The sequence below is a fragment of the Gymnogyps californianus genome, chromosome 8, assembly GCF_018139145.2.
Source record: "Gymnogyps californianus isolate 813 chromosome 8, ASM1813914v2, whole genome shotgun sequence".
Classification (NCBI taxonomy): Eukaryota; Metazoa; Chordata; class Aves; order Accipitriformes; family Cathartidae; genus Gymnogyps; species Gymnogyps californianus.
In genome coordinates this window covers 4,156,727-4,168,929 of record NC_059478.1, presented here as the reverse complement: position 1 = coordinate 4,168,929, position 12,203 = coordinate 4,156,727, and the positions used below count along the sequence as shown (strand labels likewise).

The 12,203-nt window shown below is 44.3% G+C and overlaps 1 protein-coding gene across 7 annotated transcripts in view; it reads left to right on the top strand.

Annotated features, from left to right (window-relative positions):
* The window catches only part of DHX9 (DExH-box helicase 9), a 59,552-nt gene that overhangs the window by 24,255 nt on the left and 23,094 nt on the right, over positions 1-12,203 (top strand). For 4 of the 7 annotated variants that reach the window (XM_050901303.1, XM_050901304.1, XM_050901307.1 and 1 more), the window contains 11 exons: positions 566-634; positions 2,233-2,306; positions 3,455-3,542; positions 4,670-4,727; positions 4,818-4,893; positions 6,135-6,227; positions 7,043-7,191; positions 7,380-7,426; positions 8,225-8,309; positions 9,736-9,775; positions 11,166-12,024. In XM_050901303.1, the coding sequence (XP_050757260.1) occupies positions 566-634; positions 2,233-2,306; positions 3,455-3,542; positions 4,670-4,727; positions 4,818-4,893; positions 6,135-6,227; positions 7,043-7,191; positions 7,380-7,426; positions 8,225-8,309; positions 9,736-9,775; positions 11,166-11,317 (931 nt within the window). In that variant the 3' untranslated portion in view covers positions 11,318-12,024. Of the gene's footprint in view, positions 1-565; positions 635-2,232; positions 2,307-3,454; positions 3,543-4,669; positions 4,728-4,817; positions 4,894-6,134; positions 6,228-7,042; positions 7,192-7,379; positions 7,427-8,224; positions 8,310-9,735; positions 9,776-11,165; positions 12,025-12,203 lie in introns of those variants that run through there. The other 3 variants (XM_050901309.1, XM_050901310.1, XM_050901308.1) reach the window with 3 other exon arrangements.

The window sequence follows — 12,203 nt, the reverse complement described above, 5'->3', positions numbered from 1 at the left end:
TGCCCTGCGGGGCGGCCTCAACCCGGGCTCCCCGGGGCCGGAGCCCGCCCGGGCGGGCTGGCCCCTCGGCTCGGCCGGGTGCTGACGGCAGGCCTGGCGGGTCGGTGCGGTCTGCGGGGCGGGGGGGGGGAGTGTGTGTGTGAGTGTGTGTGAGAGAGTGAGTGTGTCTGTGTGTGTGTCTGTGTGTGTGTGTGTCTGTCAGCGTGAGGCTGCCTTTCTCGGGGGAAGGGTTTTGAGCCCGGTTCTCTGCAAAACTTGTCCCTTCCAGACCGCCAGGCGTTACCAGGTATGTGCTAGACCACAACCTGGACGTGGAAAAGGAAGGGTAAAATAGAAGATGTCTCTGGAACGTAACTGCGCGTGGTGCTCCCAGTCCCGTCCCGGGATGGTGCTGGCCACGATAAGCCACTCTTTCAACAACAAGACAATTTGCTCTAACCAAAATTAACAGCCTTGCAAAGTCCACTTCTTCTGAACTTTGCCTGTCCAGTTTTGCTTTTAACAGAAGTTGAACAACGCTTAAATAAAGATGGTAATAATTTTTATCTCTCTCTATCCCAAACAGCTCAATGACACCCGGGAAGAAGTTACAGGGTCTTGTAGCTGCTACAATCACTCCAATGACTCCTGATGGGTGAGTTGTCAAAGTTGCACTGATTACTGTTACCTTAGACCCCTATTTTCCTGCTTTCTTATTTGGAACTGATCAGTTTTGTTTTGTTTTAAATGAGATCTCTGATGGGATGGGGGAACTGTTAGGTTGGTCCCACCAGGACTCGAGTGGGTTCCCTTCACCTCTGCATCTTCCTGTTGCCCCGCAAGTGCTGTATGTCTGGGTTTGGAGAGTTTGGATCCGTCTCACATCTCTTTTTCCATTACTTTTGTAGGTGCAAATTAAATCATAGTAAGGTTATATGTGTAGAGTATTGCAGTATTTTCACGTTTGTTAAGGAAAATCACAGCCCTAGTTAAAAAGAGCTCTTGAGAGCTAGAAAATAATTGTCAAAAACTGATGTCCTTTTAGACTTTTCTTTACCCTAGCTAACTCATGCATGCATTCATGTGTATACATGTGTCCATGGAACTAGTCTAAACCAGAAGAAAATATTGCAAGGACTGCCCAGTTCTGAAAATAACATCAACTCGAAAGTTGAAATTCAGCCTTCCTCAAAGCAGTGACGGTAAACAGATGTCCTCCCTATTGCATCTTGATGTTGCAAGACAGAGTTGTTTGGAGTCAGCAAAGGACCCTGAGCTTCTCTGATGGGGGATGTGTCAAGATCTGTATGTGTTTCTGAGGGAGACGGTGGAGATTTGCCAGTACAGTCCTCTGAAAGTGATCCTTTACTTTTGAAAAGTACTGTAAAGCGTGGTACTGTCTCAGTCAGGGAACTCATTTGCATTGCAGTCACTGCTTCGTTTCTTGCTTTAAAGGAGACTTACTTCCGATTTCATTTTTTATTATTACTCAAATTTATTGCAGCGTGGTATTTGGAGAGTGATCTGGGCCCGCTGCCTGGAATGCCTGGCCCTTATAAGATATGTTCTGTGAAAGCAGCTATGAAATTTTGGGTGATATGTGAACCCAGTCAAGGTCCCAGAATTGACTTCCAGACTATAGGGTTGGTCTGTATGTTTGACAAACGAAAACAACAGTGAAATATTATACACTGATAAACAAAATAAGTTCGTCCTGCAGAGAAGATAAACCTAGAATTCAATTTTCCCTGTTTGCCAGGGAAGTCTGTGGCTTTCCTCATCCTTTAATGAGAGAGAGAGAGGTCAAAGTCACATCCAGCAGATGCCATTTCACGGTCTGTGTCCAGCAGTTACAAGTATAGTTTAACTATTTGCCAGCACTTGCACAAATATCTTTGCTCTGAAGAGGACTCCTGTTTCCTTCAACAGTCAAAAAGGTTAGAGTGCCTCTTGTTCTCTCATCTCCCCAAAAAAGTCTTTTGCTGTGATGAGCCTGCAGTAATTACCAATTGAGATAAAAGGTTGGAACAGTGAACTACTTGTCAGGAGGAAGAGAAACTGGAAGAAAGAGTTCAGAACTGAACGGTTACCTGAAATGTTAAACACATGCTGAAGGTATCATACCTTGGGGTAATTTGTGTGTGTACAACTGCCAGGCTTCAAAAATACATGTCTCTCTCTGTTTTCTTAATCTCTAAGTTTAAGATATCTGTGAGTGGAGACTTATGGTTGCTGTGGTTCCTTTCATTTCAGACAAATTAACCTTTCGGTGATTCGTAAATATGTGGATTATCTGGTAAGCGAGCAGAATGTGAAGAACGTCTTTGGTAAGTGTTTTTTTGCGAGAAACTGTGTTAGACCCCTTTTGCCTGGATGGCAATCCTATGATACCTTGCCTGATAAGAGCTGTAGTGGGAGGGACTGTGTATGTGGGATCATCCTAGACATTTATATTCATCAGTGGAGAGAGCGTAAGCAATACGTAAGGCATCTGCTTTTGCCTACACCCCATTTCTGTGTGGGATAAAATAAGTGTTGCCTTCATACAGTGATGTTCCCATAGATGAATGGATAATGCTGTGTTGGCAGAGAAAACTCAACTGAATGATTCTCCCCTTTGCCTGGGCAAGATACAATCATCTGATTAAAAAACATCAGCTCAGGAGTCCAGGGAATTCAGTGAGCTCATCAAAGCCAAATGGGCTTCTTCACGAGACCTGTGGTGCACTGGGTGATACCTAGGTGGTCACTGCTCCCATCTCTCTGTTCTGCCTCCGTCTCAGGGACTGCTGCGGGGCAGCAGGGATGGCTGGGCAGCGAATACAGCATCTGCTAAACCACTTTCATTCACGGCCTGGCATAGTTAAGTAAGCTGAAGTCAGTGATAAGATTTTGGTTCAAAACTCCAGTCAAAAGAGTGCCAAGATGCAGAGCTGAGCATGGCAGTGACTTCGGCTATCCCATTTTAATCTGTTGTTTGTGACTGAACATACTGACATCTCGTCGTTTTCCAGGGGTGCTTTAGCCTAGGTAGCACACGTGGTTCCACTCATGACAGAGACACCAAATTTCAGGTCAGGCTGTTTCCTTGGGGTGGAGGATAGGCAGTCACTCTGCCTGCCTAGCTGGGCGTCCCTTCGTGCACTTGTCATAGCCTGACTCACTGCTGGGAGAAGGAGGTAGTGTCTGCTGGGGAGGAGGCGCTGGTGGACAGCTTCCCAGTTTCAGCAGCTGATTCTGCCTCCTCCCTCCCACCGCTGCTCATCCTGAAACACCCGGGTTTCCAACACAAGCATTTAGTAATGATAACACTGCAATCCCCATGCAGATGCTGGTGCGGACCGTTGCTATCTTAAAATGAGTTGGGGGAAAACTATTTCTGTTTAATATCATCAAAAGTGTCAGTTCTTGTCTTCAGTAAAACCAACGCATGTAGGCCAGGCCTCAGCAAGTGTGTTGTGTTGTGTTGATACAGTGAATGGCACAACAGGAGAAGGATTGTCCCTTAACATCCAGGAGAGGAAGCAGTTGGCGGAAGAATGGATGCGCCAAGGAAAAGACAAGTGAGTAGCCGAGGGAAAAGGATTCCAGATCTCCTGTTATGATATAGGCATGCCTGATTGCAAAGCCACATCTGCTGATGGCTTTTTTTTTTTGGAGTATTTTGTTGCTGGGCTTTGTTCCCCAGCTCCTTTATCATAGAATTCTGTGGGTTTGGTACTGCCAGTTAGCTGGTGTCCATTTCTGTTGCTTAGAGAGCTTGTAAGAGTCCTTCTCTTTGGTACACTGAGGGGCAGGGGGACAAAAAAGGGCTCTGGGGATAAAAAGGGCTGTGCCCATTGCGAAGAAATGAAAGTAAAGAGCGATCTGCCTATTTATGCCCTGTGAGCATTTCCGAACCTTTTAATAATATTAAATGATTTGGTATGGGGGAAGCTGAGGTGTAAAGTGTTTTGGTGCTTCCCTAAAGGTGCGAAGTCAGTGGCAGAAGAAGGAATTCAACCTGGATCTGCAGCTGTGTATCCAATTGCAGCTCCATTCTCCATCTCTTGTACCTGTCATAGTCTTGTATCACTCACCGCTGCCATCTTCTTAGTTGCTATGTCAGAGGATATGGAGAGGAGGAGGTGTTTTGGGTGAGAAGGATAGTCAGCAGAAATAAACTGGTGTGATGGCTCAGAGTCTGTGTGGATATAAAGGAGAAACACAGAAATGGGACTGATGGACTGGAACCTGGGAGATTGTCTTGGCAGGAGCAGACAAGAACTCAAAGGTGCTGCCGTGAGGTTGAACTCTTCTGGTAGTTCTGCAGAGCAGTAGGGTTAGAAAGCAAAGATGCTTTGATATCCTTTCCTTTTCCCAGCTTCCCCTTAAATCGTTAATGTCTTAATAAAATACTAAAGTTTGTCTCTCCTGACAGCCTTGCAAATACGACAGCAAGGAGTCACACATGATTCATATTCACAAATGTGTTTTCTTTTTTCCACCACCACCTGCTTGCCACTGTTGGCATTTTCCCTGTGTGTCTGCTCGTCAGGTCAACACAGGTTCAAATCCCTTTTATGTTTAATCTAGCTCAGTGAAGGTCTTGTTCTGTGGCTCCCTGGTCTGAAGCGATTCATTTTGGCAGACTGGCATTTTTCACCATCACTGAAACCTCCCCAAACCTTCTGAATTCGTTTTTGTGCAGATTGGATCATGTGATCATTCATGTGGGAGCACTGAGTCTGCCAGAGTCCCAAGAGCTGGTGTGTATATGATATGATTCCTTTTCACTATGTGTGTAGTAAATATGAAGCAGATGTACCTTCAGGTACTTTCTGTTCTCTCTTTTATAGGCAAGACACGCAGCAGCCATAGGTGCTAGTGGTATTGCTGCAATAGCCCCCTTCTTCTTCAAACCCACAAACAAAGGTGAGTAGGTGTGATTGCCAGACCTGCTGAGGCCTTTTATATTGCCCTCCAAACCTTTACCATAGATAAAGGATTAATGCCATCTTCTTTCTGTGGAGAACATTCTGGTGATAATGTTTGCAGCACACCTGTCACTTCTGGTGCCATGCAAAAGCAAAACCTAAAAGAAAGATGGGACATACCAGAATTCTCCCAGTAAGAAGTGGGAAGGATGTCTTTTGGGATGTATTTCGTTAGCCTCTTGTAAAAAGAAGAGTTGCTTATGGGAAGAGTAGTTAATTAGTCTGCCTTCTGAACAGATAGTCTGGAGTTCAGGCTTGATCTGGGCCCCACTAGGAAGCAGTTGGTTCCATGCTGACCCTTGCTGGACACTGACCAAGTTGATAAACTGCTGATACACAGGCGTGCTTCTTGTTAGTGAGGTGATCATGTTTGGTTCTGTGCACCTAAGATTACCTCAGAACTGATAAATGGAGTGTTTCACTTTTAATATGATGAACATAATATAAAAGAACCACATGAAGTGGAGGCTTGTAATAGAAATGTTAAAAGTTGTCCGAATGAATTATGAATGGAAATGTTCATATGAAAGCACCAGAAGAAACCGGAGTGGATCGCCAGAATGGCTGGTATTGATAGCCAAGGACACAATCAGTGGCAATCAAACTGGTAAGCACAGAGGAACAGCACGAAGATCAGCAGAAGACCTCGCTGATAGTAGTAGGATGGCAGTGAGATTGCCTAAGATCTATGAAGGATGCAGTGAACAAGATTCTCGGGAAGAATGTCAACCATAATAATTCTTTGAGTCCTAAAACAGTACAAAAAAGTTGTCCAAAAACCTGTTCATCATCACCATCGAGCAGTAACCCAGGGAGGTGAATGTGAACTTGATCCCTTGTCCTCTGTGTTGCACACAAGTGATCCTGGTGAGACCACTTTGGCACACAGGTCTTCCATGTGTGAGCACATGCATGAGTTACATCTGTAAGAGAATGAGTGTGAGTTACTGAAATCGGTTTGGTTTAAAATAAATATTGTCTTTGCCTTCCCTTAGGTCTTCCACTGGGTTTTGTTACATTTAATTTTTTATGATGTGTCAAGGTTGTTATATGACTCGCTGCGTATGATATGCAAGCTGTAGATGGCCTCTCCACAGACCCTGGCTGCTGTGAATCTGAACTGTCTTCAGTACATATAGTCTCCTTCTCTTATGGGGGTACTTGCTTGTTTTCTTCCAGATGAGCTGACCGCTTTCTTACAGAAGGTTGCGTCTGAAGCCCCTGCGGTTCCATTTTATTACTATCACATTCCTCCTCTGACGGGTGTGAAGAGTAAGTACTGCTTAGTCAGCTCTTCCTGAGCCCGTAGGCTCATAGCAACCTGAGTAATCCCAGTGGCTAGTGTGATTAGTCTACCAGTAGTATGTGGCCTCTGCTCCTGTCACATGCAAGCTGTAGTGGAAAGGATCCTTTCCGAAAATGGGAGGTGAATCCAAGACTGGAAAAGAAATTGAATTCCTCTTCATTGGCAAAAAATCACGGCTTATGAGTACTGAACAACTGGGACGGAGGAGGTGATGCTGACCATGGCTTTGCAATTAGTGTGGACCAGGATAGGTAATTGCCTTGGATAACCATAGTTGAATCCTGATTTTTCTGCAAGATGGTTACCGCCATCTTGCTTGGTGTACGCTGACTGCATAGTCACGTTTGCTAGTAAATTACGTGTGACACCACAGTGCTTCTCAAGTCTTATTATTTAGCAGAGGAATGACGAATAGAATGCAGATCTTTGGTTACTTGCTCTAGACAGCAGGTTACGTGGTGTTTCTGGATGTATGAATTTATATTTATTCTTAAATATGTTGTAGTCGGTTCATTCCTAAACTTTCACTTATCCAGGGTTTTTCCCTTCTGATCTGGTAAAAGGAATGCTTCAAAGAGGGCGGAAAGATGTCTTTTGTATAACTCTGGGAAATAATCACACTGAAGTTGTCTTACTGGTTGGTTTAGAGCTATATAGTTTACCAGGCTTAGGCTAAAAGTGAACAACTTGTAAAATGGTAAGTCTCCCTCTTGGGGACAAGACAGGGAAATCTCCCAGAAAAGGGGTATGTTTCTTCATATGAGACTGCTGTTCTGCACAGTTCGTGTTGAGGAGTTGCTGGATGGAATAAAAGAGCGGATCCCCACCTTCCAGGGCGTGAAGTTCAGCGACACGGACCTCTTGGACCTTGCACAGTGTATAAACAAGAACGAGAGAGAACAGTTTTCATTTCTTTATGGGGTGGATGAGGTAAGAGGCTCCTCTTAAAAATTATTTCTTCTGTGGCATTCTCTTGCTTCAGCCTTGGGGGAAGAAAGTAACCCTGGACATTCAGTGCCAGGTAGTTTTGCTGCTCCCTCCCACCACCCCTTTTTTTTCTTTATTTTGTTACGTGAAGTAAAAAAAAATTTTTTTTTCCTCCTCCCACCCCAAACTAGCAACTGTTGAGTGCACTGGCAATAGGGGCAAGTGGAGCAGTTGGAAGGTCAGTATGGCTTGGACTCCTTCCCCTCGACACACACACTGTCTTGTTGTATCTTCCACTACCTACGTGGTATTTCTCTAACTATCTTCTGTCACGGCAGTGGAGGATTTTGCAGGGTAGGGCTGTACAAGCAGACAGATGAGCTAGCTCCAGTGCTAGCGATGGGACAGTCGTGTAACCTGGGATCTTGGATTATGTTCGTTTGGGTGATTACTGCTGCAGTCTCTAAGCTGACCTAAAGGTTTCAACGTATTTCTTTATCCTCACGGCAACTTTCTGAAGTAGGGAATCACTTTTATCTTTGTTATATGGGTAAGGAACCAAAACCCAGAGAGGTTAAAATTGTTAGTTCACATGAGAAGTCTGTGAGGAAAAGGGCTCTGCTGAGTTTAATATCTGATTTGTCTTCTGCCCCTCATACCAGGCTGCTTAGATGAATTACTGTGCGATATCTGTGTTCTTCTGTCGATGATCCATTAAACGAACAAGCAACTGGAAAATTAAGTGGTTGACTTTTTGTATTCCCTAATTGTGTATTTTTATTTTTAATTTTGAAAAGCAGTTCCATTTGGGAAGAACTGGGAAGAGAAATCTGCTCTCTAAACTCTTCCATAGGGCTTGGCATACTTCAGATGCTTGACAGTATAAACCACACATAGATTGTGTGAATCTCTGTCATAATAATGGCATTCTTACAATGTCAACAGCAAAAGCCTGTGGCTACTTCTTTTGTTTCAGTGGTTCTAAGCTCCTCCTTTGCATTTACCGATTCTATTTTTGGTTTGGTTTTTTTGGCAGTACATACAACTATTTGGGCCGAAAAACCAATCTGATGTTGCAAGCCTTTGCAAAGCCAGACCTTGCGTTAGCACGGAAGTATCAGGTACAGTATCCTCACTGTCCCCACTAGGAGCAGCTTGCTTTCTCCTCTAGCTTTACTGGGGCTGTTTGCCATGTGGTTTTGTCATCTGTACCCTGAGGTAGCTTTATTAAAGCAACCTTCTTTCACCTCCAACCCCCTGCTTGTTATTCATCTCTCCTCACCTTTTTGACGAGTCCTTACTAACTTTTAACCAAGATCTGCCTTACTTATCCTTCAGCTCTCAAATCTCATCTGTGCAGAGTGAGCAATGGCCTGGCCTTTTTCCTTGAACAAGCCCACAATGGCCAAGTCCCTTGACTAGGAATATTCTGGGGATACCTTACATGATGCAGGGCAGAAAGCTGTCCCAAATCAGCTCTGCCTTGACCCCTCTTGGTCTTGGGCACCTTGAGGATTTGTGAGGAGTTCTGAGCAATCAGTATAGAAGCTTGTCGTGGTTTAACTCCAGCCGGCAACTAAGCACCACGCAGCTGCTTGCTCACTCCTCCCCCCACCCCGCCTGGCGGGATGGGGAGGAGAATCGGAAAAAAAAGTAAAACTCGTGGGTTGAGATAAGAATGGTTTACTAATTGAAATAAAATATAATAATAATTGTAATGAAAAGGAATATAAGAAAAAAAAGAGAAATGAAACCCAAGAAAGGCAAGTGATGCACAATGCAAGTGCTCACCACCCGCTGACCGATGCCTGAGCAGCGATCCCCCACCCCCAGCCAACCCCCCCCAGTTTATATACTGGGCATGACGTTCCATGGTATGGAATATCCCTTTGGCTAGTTGGGGTCAGCTGTCCCGGCTCTGCTCCCTCCCAGCTTCTTGCACCCCTGCTTGCTGGCAGAGCATGGGAAACTGAAAAGTCCTGAACTTAGGATAAGCGCTACTTAGCAACAACTAAAACATCAGTGTGTTATCAACAGTATTCTCACACTAAATCCAAAACACAGTGCTATACCAGCTACTAGGAAGAAAATTAACTCTATCCCAGCCAAAACCAGGACAAATCTATACCCAATGTTTTTATGGGACATTTGAGGCATCCTTCTTTTGCCTTAAAATAGAAGTGACTACAGGATGAAAGTGTAAAAGACATCTGAAAGATGATCTGCTCTGGGAAATCTCTTCACTAGGCAGTGGATATTCAGATTTGTAAACCTTTAGAGCCCGATACGAGACTTATCAGTGTTCTCAGACTGCTTGCAGTGAGGGACAGCTTGAACATGAGTGACAGACTGACAGGGAGTGATGGTTTTCTTATCTCCCTCCCTCCCCTATTCCAATGGAATTCAATTAGTATTTCCCGTATACTGGCCAGGTGGCCAAGGGCTTTTCTCAAAGCTGTGCAACAATTGTATAAGATACAAATATCATAATAGCTCTAGATGCTTTAACATCTTAAAATTTAATAAACTACTGTCTGTCTTTTCTAGTTTCTCACTGGGGAATTTCTCAACTTTGTCATCAAACTAGGTAAGTCCTACACTGCCCATTTCCCTCGTTATATCTAAAAATGCAGACTTGGTGCTCCAGAAACTCTCATGTTGCTGTACCCTCAGAACTTCCTTCCTGAAAGATTTCGCAGTGAGAAAAGTTGCGTCTGCTGTTTCCCGAGTTAGTAACAGCTGGGAGCTGACCAAGCATCCCTGACGGATTCTGCTCGCACTTCCTTCCTCCTGTGAAATCTCACAGCTTTAAAGCTGTGACTCTGTGATTTACCCTTTTTCTTATCCTGACTCTTTCTGTGGGTTGGTTTTTTTGTTGTTCTGTCTCCAAAAGCTCATTTCTAGCTTTGTTTCTACAGAGTCGTTTTTCTGAAACGGTGGTGCTCCAGTAGGAAAGCAGCTCCGATACTTGTCTCTCCTGCCTTGCTATAATTTAAGAGTAACTCTGTTCAAGGCTGTACAAGGCCAAAGCATTTCAAAATGGAATGATTTTTAGAAACAAAACTAAGTTTTAATATAAAAAGCAATTAAAACCAACCAAGTCAGAGTAGTGTAGGGAGACTGAATCAGACATTTCATAGTTTTCACTTAATGAAGAGAACTGTTCACTGTGTTTTTGCTATACATACACAAGCCCCAATGAATCTAGCTGAGCTTTAGTGCTTGGTTGTATTTCTTGGGTTAAAAGTCGGAGGAAATGCATCATTATTTAGCCTTATAGATAAAGAGGCAAACACTGAACTTCCAGAGGTGCATAAGGATACTTAAGCTATGGACAGAGAGGCCTCCTGAAGTTTCCCATGGTGGTTTAAGCTGGTACCCAATGTCATTGTCACATGCCAGCAGGATGCAAGTACTCCCAGGGCTTGGCTTTATATGAGTCTGCATCAGGGGATAGCTATGAGGCTGCGAACATTGGGTTGCTGTGACGACAAATTGGCTGGGATAGCTCAGCCTACCAGCGAAGGTTAAGTTTGAAGTGGCCTGATTTTTGCTTGTTTTACCTATGGAGGACTCGTACCATCTTTTCGATTGTCAGGGCTGCGTGGCAATACATTTTGGCAAGGAGAAAGGAACACACATACAGCCCTGGTTATCTGTAAAACTGAAACAGTAGTTTGTAAAGTGCATGTCTAAGAATATACTCTGCTTGGTATCTTTAGGAGGGAAACAATAATAGTATAATATGTAAATAAATGTAATAAGTAGGCATCATTTTTACTGTAATGTCTTTCCTGTCTGCAAGCACAATCATTTCTTCTTAATTTACACTGTTCTCACTTCCAAGAAATGCTTAAAGCCTGGTTTGTGCTGGATTACACAGGAACTCTATGCTGCTGCTTTTTTGGACACCTGTATAGAGGCTGCTTTAAGCAAAATGATCTGTAAATGTCCTGGTTTTGCTTTTGTCCACCCAGGTTTTGGTGTTGCGCAGACTAAAGCTGTAATGACTTTTGTTTCTGGCATTCCCATGGGACCTCCACGGCTTCCGCTTGTTGATGCCTCTGAGGAGTTCATCGTCAAGGCCAAAGCGAAGCTGGATAGCATTGTGTGGCCTGATGGCAACTGATGTTCACTTCCACGTCGATCTGGAAGTGGAGGCTCCTTTTCTGGCATTCGCTGTCACGTGGCACATTCCCCACGTGATGGGCTGCGATGTCTTTCAGGGAATTGGCAATGTGCCTGAGCCCCTTCCTGTTAGGGCTGGCTTTGTTGGGGCACGTGTAGCCGCCTTTTTGTGTAACTGTACTCTGCTCCCCTGGAGCTTTGCACATCCCAGGACTAGCTGGTATCTTTTAATAAAAAAAAGCAAATTTTCCCCAGTTGGGGGATACTGGCTCCTTTTGTCTAGAAAGGAGGAAGATCTGTCTCCACTCTCCCTCCAGCTAGATTATATTTTGTCCTTTCCCTTCATGAGCACTACGCTGTGTATTTAAACAACGGTGTGACACCGTCTGGTTGCTCAGACCGCTATCTTACTGTTTGTCAGAATCATTGGGACACTGACTATGCATGTAAAATCCTGCTTTTGTCTTACCTCGTTGTGTTTATACACCTTTACTTAATGCAAAATTAAAAAAAACCCTTTTGCAACAGACAGCTTTCGGCTCTCTAATAAGCAGATATTTCTCCATTTTTTTTCCTTAGGACAAAAGTGAAGCCACAATTGAGCTGTACATCTCTATATTGCAATGCAGAATACTGTCTTACATGGTAGAAAGTCACCTACTGTCAGATTAAAAGGTGCTCTTTTGCACCCTGGACTTAACCTCTCTCCACCAGCTTGAGCTCTTATTGTCTGATAGTATGTGTAGCTGACGAATGTGAGGGGCCGTGCCCTCGAGTGCTCGGCCCGTACCTCCTGACAGCGCTCCTGCCTGCAGAAATGATCGCACGGGATGGCTGGAAGGAGGGAAGAGAGAGGGGTAAATGCGGAGGCATGTTGCTAACTTGTC